The 19018-nt window shown below is 31.3% G+C and overlaps 2 protein-coding genes across 2 annotated transcripts; one reads left to right on the forward strand and one right to left on the reverse strand.

Moving 5' to 3' along the window:
- Positions 1–3382: 3382 nt before the first annotated feature.
- Positions 3383–12216, reverse strand: LOC134706257 (cilia- and flagella- associated protein 210-like). Its single transcript, XM_063565023.1, has 9 exons — positions 12062–12216; positions 9929–10149; positions 9431–9604; positions 8612–8817; positions 7805–8015; positions 7219–7304; positions 6432–6624; positions 4801–4965; positions 3383–4387 (listed from the first exon to the last, which is right to left on the reverse strand). The coding sequence occupies exons 1-9, from the start codon at positions 12105–12107 to the stop codon at positions 4031–4033; spliced, it is 1659 nt and encodes a 552-aa protein (XP_063421093.1). The 5' UTR covers positions 12108–12216; the 3' UTR covers positions 3383–4030.
- LOC134706259 (probable phosphatase phospho2) lies at positions 12169–18999 on the forward strand. Its single transcript, XM_063565028.1, has 3 exons — positions 12169–12272; positions 17421–17607; positions 18369–18999. Exons 2-3 carry the CDS (start codon positions 17421–17423, stop codon positions 18935–18937), a joined length of 756 nt encoding a protein of 251 aa, XP_063421098.1. The 5' UTR covers positions 12169–12272; the 3' UTR covers positions 18938–18999.
- Positions 19000–19018: the final 19 nt, after the last annotated feature.

Here is a 19018-nt window from a genome sequence, read left to right on the forward strand (position 1 = left end):
CTCCGGGTAAAATTCAAAACGTTCATTTCCTAATCAAATGGCAAAATCAAAATCTAAAACATACCAAACTAATGGATAACAACTGCCCGTTTATTATGAATTGGTACAGGCATTTTCTAAAGTATAAATTGGTGGATTTAACCAGATTTGAAAGCTATCTAAACCTTGTAAGACAGTCGTATGACATATGATATTGACAGCATTGTGGGAACAAAACATTCACAATAGGTAAAAATATCAAAACTAGTGGTACAGCAGTCAACATTGCGTTAATATTATCTTAATCACTATAAAACACACTTGTATGTAAATTCAGAAAAACAAAAAGACACACAGTAAAAGCACATAATCAAAAACGAAAAACTAGGATAAAACAATATACCAGGATGTATACGTTCTGAGACACGTCAAATAAATGTTACCAAAATATACTAAATAGTAAAAGTAATAATTTACAAAGACAAATATAAGATCGCTTTAACACGGAAATAAGATAATAAACAACGTCAGTACCTTTAATCTGTACTTCAAGACCATCATTCGAATATTATTTGTGAAGTTGATATGGAATAATTCTTAAAGTATTTGAGAAACAGACCAAATCAATAACTTTTTCAAGTACTATATAGTAACAGCTAAACCAAGAAAACGAGGTCAAGCTAGGATAGATGGAATCATTGTAACATAAGGCATCTGTATACTAGGCATGAAGTGTCTATGCACTCTGGTTTTCTATCCGCTAAATTATAAAGTTTAATGCAAAAAAGGTCGTGCCACCACAATTAAAATGTATTTCCTGTGTGTCGTATTCTGAATAAAGGCAACAGTAGTATATACCGCTTTTCGAAATTCATAAATCGATAGAGAAAAAAACAAATCCGGGTTACAATCTAAAATTAAGGGAAACGTACCAAATTTAAGAGAACTACGACACAACAGAAACACAACATCAAAATGTAACACACACAGAAACGAACTATAATGTAACAATGGCCATTTTCCTGACTTGGTACATGTACAGGGTATTTTATGAAAAAATGGTGGGTTTTACCTGGTTTTGTGGCATGCCAAACCCCCCGCTTTAATGGCAATGTTATTTATAACATTTAAATGACAACATTACACGTCAATGCTACAATTAATGAATTGGAGAAAATATAGGACAGAGAAACAAAAGAATAATAGCCATCAAAGGTACCAGGTTAAAAAATTTATACGCCCGACGTGCGTTACGTCCACACACAACTATGCTCAGATGAAAAAAGTTTGAAAGCCAAAACAAGTATAAAGTTGAAGTTCACCGAGGACCAAAAGTTTTTTGTGCAGGTGCGGCAAAATCAGTACGAGAGGACAGTCTAAAATACTGTCATTCTATATGTGCCTGTCCCAAGACAGAAGTCTCTAACTTATTGGTTGTCATCTATTGCTATTTCTCATATTTGTTTTCCGTTTATTGTTCTATAGTTTGTTCTTTTGTTGTACCTTTGCATCATTGTCCCATGTTCGGGGGAGTGTTAGGCACCTTAAAAATAATGTAAACCCTGACACATTTGTTTGCACTTGTTCTAAGTCAGGAACCTGTTGCTTAGTAATTTTCGTTTGTTTATGTGGTTCATGAGTATATTTACAACCACTGGGTCGATGCCACTGCGGCTGGGGTTTTAATTACCCCGAGGGTATCACCAGCCCAGTAGGCAGCACTTCTGTGCTGACATAAATTATCATTGATATGGTCATAATTATAATTCTGAAATACTAAGGCTTTTCTACCTCAGGAATAGATTACCGTAGCTTTATTTGGCAAAACTTTTAGGAAGATTGATCCTCAATGCTCTTCAGCTTCGTACTTTATTTGGCCTTTTTATTTTTATTTTTTATTCAAGCGTCACTGATGATCCAGTCTTTTGTAGACGAAGAGTGTCTGGCATAAATACAAAATATAATCCTGGTATCTATGATGAGTTTATTTACAACCACTGAGTCGATGTCACTGCTGGTGGAGTTCCCCGGGGTTTCACCAGCCCAGTAATCAGCAATTTTGTGCCGACATGAATTATCATTGATATGGTCAAATTATTAATTAACTGTTGACAATACTTTTTGATTTTTAATTACTAAGGTTTTTCTACCTTTAAGAATAGGTTACCTTAGCTGTATTTGGCAAAACTTGTAGGAATATTGGTCCTCAATGCTCTTCAACTTCGTACTTTATTTGGCTTTTTTATTTTTTTTGGATTAAAGCATCACTGATGATGAAGTCTTTTGTAGACAAAACGTGCATCTAGCGTAAATACAAATTCAATCCAGTAGCCCTTTTCACAAAAAATCTTTTAAAAGAGTAAAATGTATCGTAAGTCTAACAATATTCCTTCAAATAATTCTGTTCAACTAAATATTTTTATCGTAAGATTAATTTTACACTTAAGATTTTTTGTGACAAGGGCTACTGGTACCTATGATAAGTTTATCTTGTTATTATTCATTAGTGTTTCCTTTTCTTATATAGATTAGACTGTTGGTCTGCCTGTTTGAATTGTTTTACTCTCCTAGTCATTTTGGGACCATGTTAATATAGCTTGCTGTTTGGTATGAGCCGCTCGCTGTTGAAGGCCATACTTTGACCTATAATGGTTAACTTTATACACATTGTGATAATAATGGAGAGTGTCTCTTTTGCACTCATACCACATCTCCTTATATCTTATAAGTTGTATGCATAACCCAAATGTAAGCTTACAAATCCTTATAACATTTTTATTAGAATACAAATTTCAGTCATTAAAACATGACCAAGAATTAAGGCAAAACCTCAGATTGTGTTTGAATCTAAATAGAAATGACTGCCAATGCAAAACTGCCACTTATCAGTAGTCTATGGTACTTTCTTCGTTATAAGCACTTTCAATACAAATGCTAAATATGTGCCCAATAAGAAATATATTCTGATGTCACAAAAGCATATAACAATCATAAAAGAAATTTGTTATGGATATATTGTTGTCTGTTTTTGCAACTTTTACCATGTTTATAAAACAATGCAGCCAATTTTTTCTAAGCCTAATTTATCTAATGATTTCCTCCTGCACTATAAGCATTTTTATTTAATGCCTTCTTCGCTATTCCATTGTATTCTTGGTAAGATGGAAGGCATCTTTCAAATTCCCTAATAACTAATCCAGTAGCATTCCAAAATTCAGCCCTTCTTCTCCGTTGACCTACATTTTTTTAACTGTGAAATGATTCTTGTCCTGAATTTGCATTAACCATTTGACATTGGCACTCAGTAAGCCAACATTTAACAACCCATTGATTATAATTATGACAAAATTAAAAGAGCCATTTATATAACTAATCTTGCATGTTAATAAATGAAAGAAAATCATAAAAGCGAAGTTTTAATTTTTAAACATGATTTTTTTCTCTATAGGTTTAAATGTGACATAGTAACAATAGAAAATAAACATATATGTCTATAAGTATATACACACAACTCTCTCACACATAAAATGCATAAGTTATCACAGTGATTGCTTTAATTAAAACTGGACAATAAATAGTAAGATAATCATTGATAACATGGGAATAAAAACAATGTCAGATACATGAGAATTCATTGAAGCTTTATTTATCATATTCCCCAGTTTAGTAACTAAAGCACTAATACATAATAACTTCAACCTAAAACAAAATGACTGTACTTGTACATTATAAGTTTCTTGACCTTTGTTTAAATGTTTAGAATGTTGTTTTTTTTTAGAATAAGATGCATCCGTCTCTTCATTTCATCCATCTTTGATTTATACAAATTTTTATTTGTGTATAAAATCTGATAGTCAATAGTACAAAACATGATCTATTAATACATGTGTTCCCTTTTTAAAAACATTTAATGTATGAAATATTGTTAATCTGAACAAGACAACACTTGCTTCCATTTTAACAAATGACCAGAAGTGTTTTATAAAAGCCATTTATAAATAAAATGGCTACATTAATAACATGTCAATGAATTGTTCACAGTATTATTTTTCTACCATACAAATCCAAGCCTCTTTTTGGATGGAGCTTTTCCATAAATGTTATCCTTGGTCTCCTCTGTGGAATCTCTCTGATAATGAGGCATCTGTCTTCCAGTTTTATCTGACACCATGTAGCTTGGTCTTATTCCTCCTTTGCCCTCAAACTTAGGACCAACCCCTCCCCCTGCTCCAGTTTGAGCAGCCTTCCTCAGGGGGTACACATTACGACCACCTTTTTCACAATGGTCAATAACTTTGGTAGCATATTCCTGGAATTGTTCTTCTTCCATAGCTATTAATTCAAGGTTGGCTCTATCTAAGGCTAACTCTTTCTGTTTCTTACTTATTTCTTTACCTTTTCTATCATTCTGGAAAAAAGATGGAAATGTGAAAATAAGATGAAGAAAATACCAGAACACTAAGCAACCTTTGTAATAAGTATCCATGCTTTTTTTTTTTTTAAATAACATACAAATATTATGAACAATGTTTGTCTGTAAATATTTACTGTAAGCCAAATTTTATACAATTTCCAAAACCTCTGTGTTTGTGTGAATTATTGAAAAAAATTGAGGGGTGAAATAAAAATTTACCTGATCAACTGAGATGATACATATAATTTACTGTTTTTGAACTTGACAAAAATCATACACAAGATTTGAGAATTCTTGTAACTTGAAAAAAAAGTAACTATAAAGTACTGGCAAAACTCATATTCAGTTCTCATAAAACTTAACTTGTCAATAAAACCTAACACATATATTAGAGGATGTAAACATACCGTCTGGTCAAAGTGGAAATTTTTCAGGGTTTCATTATCTTCCCTTTTCCTGACACGTTTTTCTTCCTCATTTCTCCTGAAGATCTCATCAGCAGCTTGTCTGATTCTAATCGTTTCTAATTCTTGTCTTCTTAGTTCTTTTTTCCTGTCTTCTGCCTCTTTGAGCTTAAAATAGAGAAAAATTATATCTCATCAAAATACTTCTAGACACAACTGGTAATATGCTTTCTTTTCAACACATGCTTAGATAGGTCATGATAGATCAATCAGACAGCCATCTTCCATATAAATTGCTTTTATTAATATAAATTTGGTTTCATATTTTTAAAGTTCATTATTTTGTTGTGCTGCTACAACCCTGTCAAAGGTTAGGAGAATGTTTAGTGCTGACAAACAAGTTCAACTTGGTCACATTGTTTTTGTACCTGTCCAAGAGGATAGTAATGCCCTTAACCCTCAGTCGTCAAACGGTAAATTTACGCTACTGTTAGCGTCAAATTGGTTAGAATTTTAACGTGATTCATCAAAATATACTTATTGTGATTCGTCAGTGGTCTGAAATCATTATCGTTACCATTATTTGGGAAAAAATTTAACTTGATTCATCAAAATCAGTCAATTTTTTTATTGTCTAAAAGAAAGTGTACATTTAATCGTCATGCATCAAAAGTTACCATTAACATCATTTCGCAAGGTTTTTTTCCATTATTCATCATGAAGATAACCCCATTACTACCCTCGTCCATGTCAAGCAGATTTTAATGTTTGTTTTACATTTTTATTATAACTGGCATTTTATACCTTACTCTACAGTTTGAGTTTTATCTCATTATTGAAGGATGTAATCTGACCTATAATAACTAACATCTACATCATTTGGTTGTCTCACTGGCAATATTATTAAAAGGCTTTTTTATTATTAAAATAATTTGTGAATGAATCAATGATCACCTTTTTGTTAATACTATTTCTTAAAACCCATTATCTTGTTCCTTAATTTTAAGAATTATTAATAATATTAAGGAATTGTACAATCCATGATTTAGCCAAAAAAGTAACACTTGCAGAACTGTGTAAAATTCAGGGGAGATAACAATTGCAGAGCTGTGTTAAATTCAGGGGGAGATAATTAAACTTTATCTTTCTGTAAATCAACAAGCTTTTGAATTATTTTGTTAAACATATAAAGTACAAGAAAAGATAACAAAATTTCAATTTTTTAAAATTCTTAAATTAAATGCACTAAATACTTTTAAATTTAAAGTCAACAAAGAATTGGTCTAACCATTTTGATAATAATTGCACAAAGAAAGAAATCTATGTATTTTCTTCTTTCTAAAAAAATAAAAAATAGTCTTCTCACCTACATTCTTATATCAAATTTAATATGTTTATAACATTGAAATAATCATCATACATGGATTTTAGTGGCTGTATAGTAATACCAAATATGAAATAAAGAGAAAAAAACAAATTAGTCAGTGACCAGATATGGATTATGTTTGGTAATATCTGATCTTATTTGAGCTAAATACAATGCACAAGACATTAATGGCCAGATACAGATTTTCTGGCTTCCTCATCTTGGTTGATATTTTCCTTCCCATATCATCATTGCTAGGATCAATTACCTGTACATGTCTATGATCAGCTGACTCCTTCATGGCTTTTCTCATCTTAAATTCTTTTTCAGCTTCTTCTTTTTCTCTCTTCTCCTCAGCTTCTTGAACAGCTTTATGTATCCTATCATCTTCATCACTGACTTTCTGTGTCATTTGAGCAGCAAGTTTTGTTCTAATTCTGTCCAGATTCTTCTGTTTTTCACTAAAGTTAAATATAATTGATTAAAATAACTGTGAATTGTAGGAACATTGCCATAATTTATAAAAGTTCATTTAATTGAATGATATAAGACATCTTTCATTCACTACTTCTATTTATTTGTGATTTTGTAATGCTTTTATAAATCTACAAAGTATGTCATCCTTATCAATAATTTCAATAAAATTTACATCCTTTCATGTACATCACTATTTAAAATTAGGCATTCAAACATTTTACTTTTACATAAATTTTGTTATGTTTATGTTCTAAAAACAATCAGCATCAGCTATTTATTGTGTTCAGTAATATTGAGAGCAATCTAAGGTTGAAGATAAATTAAAAAAAAGTACTTTGTCATATTGATATATCTAATAGCCCCCAAAAAACAAACAATGAAAAGTTGAAATAAAGAAGACTTTCATATATCCTATTCAGATAGAAAGAACATTAAGTTTATTTAAAAGTTACATTTATTATAACTATTGTTTGTGGCATTTCATTCAAAGCTTTCATGATTGTCAAGATTGACATAAAAGGACATCAGAAAACAAACATTTGCTGTTGTTGAATTTACTTTGATAAAAAAATACCTACTTATGAATTTCCAGTTCTTTTTCAGCTCTTAGTTTCATCATTTTTCTCTTTGCAGCAGCAAATATTCTACACTCTTCATCTTCATCCTATTAAAAAAAACAAATGATTTATCTCCCTTTATTAAAATAGCACATCAACATTATAGGGTACTTAAAAAACATTCAGAAGCTTTCTAGTTCTAAGCAAAATAGTTAATATAAAGACAGTAGAGTCGCTAGACCAATGAAAGTGTGACAAGGGGATCTACATTTCCTTTACGCAACAATGCACAAAAATCATAAAAGTAGAAGGAAAAATTGATCAGTTCTTCTGATAAAAAAAATAACTAAGTAAAATTTGAAGTACATCATATGCATTTAAAAATAAATGTACACATATTTTATAATTGAAATAAATGTCTACTTAACTGTTTTCATCCAATTGTATTGGTTGATTTCTTGTGAAGATTCTTGTACAAATTAAATATCATTTTTCACTTGATGGTACAGCTAGACATTGAGATACATGTACAGCATTTGTGCATTAATAGGATAGCTTACTGTACAGCATGACAAAGTATATTAATTTAGAGTGAAGCTAATCTTACCTCTTCTTGTTGTTTCTGCATGTTTCTAATGGAGTCTCTGTCTCGGATCTGTTTCACGTTATCCACCTTTAATTGTTGTTTTTCATCTTTTTTGATATTTTCTAATCTTTCTTTCTCTTGATGATATTGAATTCCTAATTTCTGCAGTTCTTCTCCTTCTTTCCTGTCTTCTCTCCTTTCTACGTCTCTGGCTTTTAGGTGTTCATGAACTCTAAATATACACAATTAACACTCTTGCATTAACAAAGAAAACAAAAAGAAAGTAAAAAACTATTTTTCACTTTCTTTCAGATTTTTCTTTTTTTTTAAACAGATATAAACTAGTAACTTTGTATTGTTAAAAGTTAGATGCACAACAAGTAAACTAGCTAGTATAGACTAAGTTCCACCATCTTCAGACATAAAAATACATGTACAATGTAGCAGAAAAACAATTTTTAAAACAGGGATGCAAAAAGAATTCCTAGTGGTTTTTAAGTTATTTTTACACCCAATTTGACAATATAATAAAGAGAATACATCTAATTTCTAATGATTAAAATCAAGCTTTATCAGGAGAGACAACTCAGTCATATTATTAATTCATAAGGAATGATATGACAGTTATTTTTACTGGTCTTTTAAATTGATCTGTCTTGTTGGCTTGCTTTTGCGTTGTTGCATATATTTTTTAACATACATAGAAATAAGGTTTCATTTCAAATACACTAATTCAGCCTCATGTAATTATCAATACTTCAAATTAGTAGTTTAATATAAGAATGATGTAATAACATCTGAGACAGCCTATTATCATACTATACTTACTGTGCTACTTGGAATTGTCTTGTATTCTGTGCTGAGATTATTCTTTCCATGGCTTTAGCCTGGTCATCCTTTATTGACTGTTCATATTCTCGTCTCTCTAGCTCCAGGTACTCATTATCTTTTCCTATATTGGCCTTATCTTTTAATCTTTTAAGTTCAATCTGTGCTTCTCTTTCTTTGAGGACTTCAGTTAATTGTAATGCACTCTGTCAACAAATTTTTTTTTTTTTTTTAAAGAATGGGTTTGACAATTTTAAAGCACAAATATATTCAATTTTATGATACCATCCAAAAATGTGAACACCCTGAAATGACTATAGCAACTGACCTTTAATTTAACTTTATGAGTTCTTACAATTGAGTTTCTTTTTTTCTTGACCTTGGCTTTATATCAATTTTCAGCAACTGTTGAACCAATTTGAATAATACCAAAGTTAAAAACAGAGTTGCTTGTCAAATGAAATACTCATTAAAAAATTAACATAATTTATTTGTATATCAAATATTCAACCCTATTAGTAATTGATAAACATTTTTCCGTTTAATATGGTCTTTCCGCATGTATAAAGAAAAGTCAACCTTACAATAAAAAAATAAAGATATATCAGAAAAAGAAATCTCAGTTGACTAAGTACTGCCAGATACATAGAACAGCTATACACAATTTTACAGATCCCATCATGATTTTGATTTTTGAAATAAAAATAGAAAATGTGCTTTGTTACCAAGTTATATATACTTTTAGGTGAGAACAACCTATATATAATATGGAACATTTTAAAATGTGATGTTAAATTCTTGAATACCGAGAGAACTTACATGGAACTGTTTAACTCTGTCTGTTTGATAATACTGCTGTGTTTTAGCTTTCTCTATGGCCTCCCTTCTCTGCTGGGCCTGGTATTGGGCCTCTTCAAGGTCAACTAATTTCTTCTCTTCTTCCTCTTTTTGTTCACGAATGGTTCTTGCTTCTAACTTCCTCTGTCTTTGACCCTGTTAAGAGAACAATTTATCATTATTCTATGTAACAAACCCTATTTTAAGTGAGGTAAAAAAATCAATACAAATTATTTCTGCAAACACAATGTTTTTTTATTAAAGAAGCCTTTTTTCGTTCTTTCTTTTCTTTATCTGAATAAATTTCTATGACAGGAGATTATTTGTGTTGTAAAAAATCTTTAAAAGAAAACATGCAAGAGGATAGGCAGCATTTTAAAATATGGTAATGTAAGTAGGCTTAAGAAGAGGACACAAAATGAAGTCATGTTTTGTTATCAGGTCAGTAACATGGCCATGACAACCAAACGCAATACTCACTATGATTGTATTTCCCCAGGTATCAACCATTTCCTTTGATTTCTTTTTCTTCTCATCAATTTCAGCTTGCTTCCTCCTTACTCTATCTTCATCTATTTGTTTTCTGTGGAGCTGTGACTGGATTCTTTCCCAGTCCCCTTTAGACAGGACTGTCACCTGACGTAGATCTACACCTTCCCCCATTCTTATTCCAGGTTGTTCTGTTGGCATTTCTGGAGTGGCTACATTAAAAAAAATTATATTGAATTTTGAACACTTTCAATCTAAGATTAGTTTGTTATAATTTTTGTGGAATATTATAAACTTTGTCTTTAAAGTACATAAATAATAAAAATATATGAAATAAAATAAAGAGGCAATTATTTATTCCAACAACTGTTTTTTTTTAATTGACACCAAGATGATGCATATTATAAATATATGTAATGTTGGTTGATTTTTGTTTATCACAATAAATTATATCAGGATTATAAATTATAATCAACAACTTGTAATGGCATTATTGATGATCATGAGTGAAGAATGAAGTCAACTATGATATTCAGAAAATAAAGCGACCTTATTAACCTTTTCTGTATTAACAATATACTATGCATGTAGCTGAATTGTCTCCAAATGAACCAAGATCAGTCTCCTGATTACCCTTCTGACACCATGAACAATCACTTTTTTAAATAATAAAATTGTGATACAAAATTTTTGTGGAACTTATTTGGTTTTAAGAAATGGTAGATAACTTTATATACTACATGTACTTCTAGTCATGAAGTAATATCTTTATGTCACTACATATATGTATGTTCTATGATGTGTTTCCCAATTACCTCAGAGAAGACAGTGCAGTGCAGTTCATTCATAAAATTGAATTAGCATGTACATTGTAAATGTGTGAAAGGTGAACTCTCTCCTTCTCATGTATACCGCAGAACAGAAACAAGATCATGTTGATGGAGGCATGTTGTTGAGGCATAGAATTAAAGGATTTTTTGCAAATTTGTATATATCTGATTGCCAAGAGTAACAACGGCTTCACATTAAATCTTTTGTCTGACAAGAAATGGGTTTGGACATGAGATAAGGGTCATGAGTGACTGTTTCAACAAGGTTAATGTCATAGTCATGATTGATAGTTTGATAATTATGTTCAGGTTCATCTAAAGCTTTGAAAATATCTGGGTGTCACACTATGTGCACACCACAAAATGTAATTTTGAGTGCAGAAAAACTGATGCATCTTGGAAAGTTTTAAGGCCTGGTTTGACATTAGATATATATACATTCATACTCCTTATCAATGTGATGTCACATCATTGATATCACTTTATCAGTCTTGGTAGCAAAAGCTTTAGCCTCTATTAAACATATTCTAAAGTGTTATAAGCCTAATTTATCTATATTCCATCATGTCACATGTAAAACGACAACTGATTGAGTTATACAATGAAATTTTTTCCCCTGTTGAAGTACTTTACCGATGAATATATTTTCTATGTCCTGGTCATCGAGAGACCTGTGGTAACCTGCATAATGTATAATTAAGTTATATGATATATGTCTTTTTCAAAACACCTTATCGCTATTTGTCCACCATTAATGGGCATCACACAGGTTCTGGTAATTTTTTTATGTCATAAAAGTTAATACAAAATATCTGACGGCTGAATGGAAAAGTGAATGTTGTATGACCTCAAAAGTTCAAGGGGCACAGATTCTCGGGTCAGCAGGGATTAGCTACAAGGTGTATATCACCCACCCTGATCTTTGTATTGCTATATGTGAACTAGATCAAAATACAACTTTCGTATCATAATGTTATCATATGATATGCTGCATCATTTTGGAATAGGATGCCGATGGAGAAGAAGCGGCAGACATATATATTAATCTCTATTTATCAAGGTATGCTCTAAAACTTTTCAAGTCAAACAGAATTAGTTGTTATCAGGATGAAATTTGTGGTGTAAGTAAATATGGCCATAAAGGCATTTTTTATAAAGGTTTGTCATGATGAACCTTACTGATGATCAAGCTAAGCCATTCAAGGATTACATTACCCAAAAAGGACAAATTATTTATATTTGAAAATAACAAAAATTCTGCAATGTTATGAGTCAATTTTCATAAAACCCTCACCTCTATTTTGGCCTTTTCTGCGACCGTGCATTACACTTGCTGCCATTGTAAAAAAAATAATAATAGATCACCGCTCCAGAATGACGTTGTTAGGGAAAACAGCCATGTAACTAAATAGATAGACGTCACATCCACTTCCTGTAGGAAAAGACCTTGACCTCAAACAAAAACATTTAAACTTCCGGAGTATCTAGAAAGATTTGTAACTTAGGTATAAACAGATAAGTCAGATAAATAATCGACATACACACTAGGCAATTCATAAGACATAATGTCAGGGGAACAAGTACAATCAGCACCGACATAAGAAGTCAAATCGGCACTTGGTTAAATCGGCACCTACTGTAGTCAAATCGGTACCAATCAAAAGTCAGTTCGGCACGCAATAAATATTTTTATACAATAGTCAATACATTGAATACACATACAGTACCATACAGGAGCACCCAACATGTTAGGAGTTCAATATTTCTGGTCTAACTCTGCTTTAATTATTTTTAACTATGTCCTCATTCAAATGCATTGATTGTCCAAAAAAAGGGGGGTTCCAACCCCCCCCCCCCCCCCCCCCCCCCCCCCCCCCCGCAACCCTCCTCCTGGATCCGCCACTGGGATTCATACTTTTTCCTGATTCACTGTGTCATCATGGTCATGTGTGTATACAGTATAAATATTTGTCTGCGGAGTTCAAAAAAGTGTGGTGTTATAGACTCTCCTTTTATGTTCTATGTAGATATTGTCTGCCATTACTGGACATCACACAGGTTTCTTAAAATTTTGACTTCATAATACAAAATATCTAACCCCACAACGGAAAAGTTATTGTTGTATGACGTCAATTGTTCAAGCGGAACATATTCTCGTGTCAACCTGTAATAGCAATAAGGTGTATTTAACCAGGTGCCAATTTGACTAGAACCCCTAGTGTTCTATATAAAATAATTCTGGAATGATCTACAATGTATAATTTAAACCTCTGTAGTATTCCAGAAGGGGTGCGTCTAAACACTGCTAAGGAGTCCTTAGTGCACTAAGGACTTATAACATGCCACTAAGGACTAGATGGAGTGCTGTTAAATGTAATTTCTTTTCATATTATGGTAGAGAATGATATTTAATGCATAAATTTCAATTTTTGTAGAAAAATAATCATAGATAAATAAGATATTCAACATTATTTAGACACGTGCCCGTATTTCTTTGATGTGTCGAAAATCAATGAACCGTTTGACACGTGTCAAATTACATAACTGATTACACAGGAATCATGCTTTTTGTTGTGTTTAATGGACAAGATTGGTAAAGTTGGATACCAATAAATGAATTGTTGAAATACTGTTAATGGTTTTTTTCAGAATGAAGAAGTATTTTTTCTCAAGTGCATTTCGTAATTATTTTTTGTAAATAATAAATTTTACTACATGCAACCACCCTTATGCGTTTGCTATGGTACTTTTTCAAAATGTTATCTTTTTTTTTAAATTTACATATGTCAGAAGACGTTTGAGCAATGTAGTTGAGGCCCAAAAAAATTCCATCTGATGAAAAATATTTACTACATGTAACCAAACTTATTTAATGCAAGCTACCAGTAAACAGACGGATTTAGACCGAGATTATTTTTTTGCGTATGCTATGCATGGTTCATTTTCAAAATTTATTATCATATGAAGACAAGTTTGGTTCATTTTCAAAATTTATTATCATATGAAGAACACGTTTGAGCAATATATTTCTGGACAAAAACGAATTCAATATGATAATGATTTTTTTCTACATGCAACCAATAATATAAAAAAAAAATTGTAAGGGTTCCGCGGAACCCAGTGTCTCGCCTACTTTTGCTGTAAATCACAGGCTCAACAAAAATGAGGAAAAAAAATCAATAAAAATATTCCACTTGATACTATCTTATGATTGTAAGAACCTTCCGTCCAAGTTTGGTAAAAATCTAGGATAGTTAATGAATCTAATAAATGTTTCAAAAACTTTAACCACAGAGTGAATATTTGTGGACGCCGCCGCCGACGACGGAAAGTAGGATCGCTTAGTCTCGCTTTTTCGACTTAAGTCGAAGGCTCAACAAAAAGATGTGGTAGGGTTGACGATGAGACAACTATTCACAAGAGACAAAATAACACAGAAATTAATAACCATAAGTTACCCTACGGCCTTCAACAGTGAGTTAAGCACATACGAGATAAGCACATACCACATAGTCGTTATTTCATAAATTATTTCATACAATATGTTAAACAAATAATTTTGTAATAAAAAAGGGCAATAAAAAAGAATACAAAATGGATTCCCTTCTCACTAACAAGATCATATTAAAGAAAAATGAATTAAAGAAATAGTATTTGAAAATATTTCTGTTGGTCTTAGCTTTTTTTAATTCTCACATCATGTGGTTAAGGCATATTTTCAAGGCATTTGTACAAAGCTTTCTCCTTTTCAGTCAACATTATATCATTAACTCTAAATTAACAAATGCAGGAAATTATTCGTTAATAATGTACTAAACACTGTGGAACATTTTGAAAAACATTTACCTCTTTCAAATATATTTTTGAAATAAAACCTAATCTGAATAAAATTCGTTAAATGATTATTTTAAACTTCTTTTACTTTAAAAAAAGTCAAACAATTTCAAATAAATAAGTACCGTATGAAGCCTTTGTAAACTGATATCAAACTGGTTGGAAACTAGTGGTTTTGATAAACCCCAAGGACGCCTCATGATTGTTTTCAATTCAATGGTTATTCCTACTTAGTAGGTATAATGCAGTAATAGAAAGTGGAAAAATAAATATCATGATTTATAGGGTTTTTTTTCGGAATTTTCTCATGTTTTAGTGAAGCCATTTGTATATACATGCATTTTTGTCCAATCTGATTAAAATATTGATCTCTGATTACGTTATACCAGAGACATATAATACAATTGTATTATATGTCTCTGGTTATCTATAATACTAAAATTACGAGGTCCAATTTGTCAGCTGTCATCACGTAAAAACGACGAATCAAAGAATTCAACTTTATATATAACTGATATAGTACAAAGGTGTATATTGAAAATTACACCATTCCAGGCCCTTTCGTTTTCCACGTAATTAATATTGCCAATAATTAAGAAGTTCCGGGTCGAGTCCGATACCTATACCGATACCAATAGTATATTCACCTGATATCGATTACCTTATCTGTACGTTCCGCATCTGACAGGTGCACCAACAAACGGTGTATTCAGGATTATTATGCTATATAGTATTACACTGGTCATAATCACAGGGTTGACACTACTTAATTGTCAAATTGTTACCTATTGTAGTATTTTGATCAGTTAGACTTTCTAAGGTAACAATAAGAATACTAAAAATCTGGACTAAAAATAAGGCGTATATACATTGGTACAGTTTTCAATTTGTTAACAAACATGACGTAAAACAGCGAATCAAAGAATTCAACTTTATTTATAACTAATATCAGTCAGAGCTCAGACATAAATAAGTCTGAATCTGCTTTTGACTCATAAAGGTCTAAATTTGTAGGTTTTAGGATTTGTCTCCCTTTAATGTAAGACAAAATACGACTTGAATAAGTCCAATATTGTTAAACAAGAAATAATTGACCAGAATCAAAAAGTTGCAAATATCGACTCCTACAAGTCAATGAGTGATCAAAATTGGTTAACTTCAAGACCCATGCATATTTATAAGGAGGTCATGCATCTAAATCAAATAATGACAACATTGAAAGCCAATGCTTTGTCTTCTAAGGAAAAATATGAATGAGAGTCTAAAAAATCGGAGATAATGTTAATTAACCTTACAATGCAACCACCTGGAATCACACTTAATGAGGTAAAACATCTGTGTTTAATAAGGATGTTCAATTAGATAATTAAATATAGATAGCTCAAGTCCTTGTGAACTCTCATACAGGTTTTTGCTGTCATAGGTGGTGTAGTTTGGCCACAAAGTAACATTAAGTTTTTTCACCAACATAAATGGACCTAAACAAGTCTGTCATTTTCTGACTTAGATAAGTCTAAAATTGAAACTACATTTTGATAATATATACATGTTTCGACTTATTTAAGTCAAAAACAAAAATGGACTTGTTCATGTCCGAGCTCTGACTGAATATAGGACAATGCTGTTGTTTAAAAAATACTCCATTCCAGGACCTTTTGTTTTCCAAATAATTAATATATATTACCAATAATTGATAAGTTCCAGTTCGACGGGTTCAAACAGAAAGATTTGAAAGCAGAGAAAACTGTGTATACATCTTATAATCGGCATGACTTTATCAAAGACAATACTTTAGTTATATTCTTTAATTTAGTCACAGACCCGCGATATCACGGGTGTGTTCTAGTACTATATATTATTTGGCACGTGTCAATCGGTTCATTGATTTTCGGTATATCAAAAAAAAATGGGCACGTGTCTAGAAACTGTTGAATATCTTTTTTATTTATGATTATTTTTCTATAAAATTTGAAATTTATGCATTAAATATCAATCTCTAACATAATATGTAAAAATAACATGTATGACAGTAGTCCTTCTAGTCCTTAGTGGCATTGTATAGTCCTTAGCAGTGTTTAGACGTACTGTTCCAGAAGTATCCCTTCTTCAGTTTTCAAGGAGTTATCTTTTTTTACAGTGTTCTACAATGTAGCTATAGAAGTTTCTGTGACAACTATATATATAAGCTATATATGCAGACACTGAAATTAGTCTTATCAAACAGAAATTAATACATTTGCATTCTCAGAAGTTCTCTTGGAGTTGTTGGATTGACATTGGAATCTTTCATTAACCACATGCATTATGAACTTATTGGACATATTATGTTACATTTAAGTCATAAGAAATGAAATTGTTAAAAAGAAAAGACATGAACATGATGAAAGACAAGGGATTCAGACATATATTTTAACAGTTAAGTTGACATTTTAATTTGAATCATACTTCTAGTAAAATTGTATAATACATTATGTTCTTATTTCAAACAAGCATAGCATATTTATGTGCTTAACTTTGTATGACTCTACCCCTCATTTCTTTTTTAACAGACTCATATTGTTACATGTACATATATTAATATGACAAGACTATTTCTAATACTAACAAGCAGGTGACCATTTCCATTTATTCATCATAATTAACAATTAAATAGATCTCTATAAATGTCTTTTCATCAAACAATAATGTCCTAAACACTGCTGCTATAACACTTCACCATATCAAATATATATAGTAAACATTACAAATCCGTACTAAAAGTTAAAATACACATTCACTGCACATATATTTAAAATTATTAATTTAATTTACTTTTTCAGATGGAAAGTTCAAGAAAAATGTTGCTTGCAATTGACTTCGATCATACCCTTATAGATGAAAACAGTGATTTATGGGTGAAGAGATTAGCACCAGATGGGAAACTCCCTGATCACATTGAGGCTCTGTATAGTTCTACAGGATGGACAGAGTACATGGGATCTATTTTTCAATATTTATATGAAATTGGTATGTTCTTATATGATTTATATGGTAAACATAATTAATGCCAGTTATATATACACACATTTATTCCATCTCCATCAAGTGAGAATCAGTGCAGACTTTAAATGTAGAAATGTACTTATTGAAAGCTCTGTAGCTACAGATCTATAATACAGTTTCTCTGCACTAGGCCAAAGGATGGCATGGTGGTTATCTAGAAGAACCAATCATGAGCAGTGCCTTATCATAAAAAAAAATGCCCTGTCCTCCACTGGCACCCTGCCCCTTTTGATTTCCAGCTGGAGCACTGCAATGATAATAATGTTCCTATATGTATTTATTTAATCACATATAAATCAGAATTGTTTCCATGAATATATTATAGATAAGTATTTTTCTATTTGGTACTATGTATACTTGGGCATGTCATTTATAATGGTCCCTTAAACTTTGTACATTTGTACCTCTTGCGTTCTAGTCACCTTACAATAAATATATCAACCCCTCTGCCTCATACAAGAAGATGACATGCTAGGTTTGTGCATCTGATAATAGTACAACATGTGTAGCATAACAGTGAACAGTGGTGTAAAGTGTCAGTTTCTCAAAATATGGCCTCTGTACCGGATTATGATACTCTCATAGTACATACATTTGTAACTTGTCATAAGGCTTGCTATAAATGTAAAACATTTATGCATATATAAAAAATTATATAATGTCTTTACCTTTGGTTTACCCATGAAGTGATTTAGTGGTTACTCTTTTGATTTATTTATTTTCAGGGACAAAAGAAGAGGACATAAGAAAGTGTATGGAAGAAATTCCGTTAACAGAAGGCATGGCAGACTTATTAAAGTACTGTAACGACAAAAGTTATGAAATAATAATAATATCTGATTCTAACTCAGTTTTCATAGATATGATTCTAGAGCATACACAATTACAAAAAATGGTTACAAAAGTATTCACAAATCCTGCTCATTTTGATGATACTGGATGTCTAAAAATAGAATATTATCACCATCAAGACTGGTGTGACTTGAGTACCATAAATCTATGTAAAGGGAATATTTTACAAAGTTATTTAGAAAAGCGAGGAGAAGAAGGAATTAACTTTGATTATATATTCTACATAGGAGATGGAACTAATGATTTCTGTCCAGCTTTAACATTAAAGGAAACAGATTATGTGTGTCCAAGAATTAATTTCAGATTATGGAAGAAAATTCAAAAACTGAAGAATCCAGAATCCTCAGAATCTACAAAGGAAGAATTACCTCAACTGCATGCTCAAATACTGAACTGGAGTAGTGGATTAGACATACTTGAACAAATTAAACAACTTGAGTAATTCAATTCTGTCATGTTGCAATTCCACAGCCAGTTATCTAATAAAAAATTAACATCCTGTTATTCAGTATTTTACAAATAT

The sequence above is a fragment of the Mytilus trossulus genome, chromosome 2 (genome assembly GCF_036588685.1).
Source record: "Mytilus trossulus isolate FHL-02 chromosome 2, PNRI_Mtr1.1.1.hap1, whole genome shotgun sequence".
NCBI lineage: Eukaryota > Metazoa > Mollusca > Bivalvia > Mytilida > Mytilidae > Mytilus > Mytilus trossulus.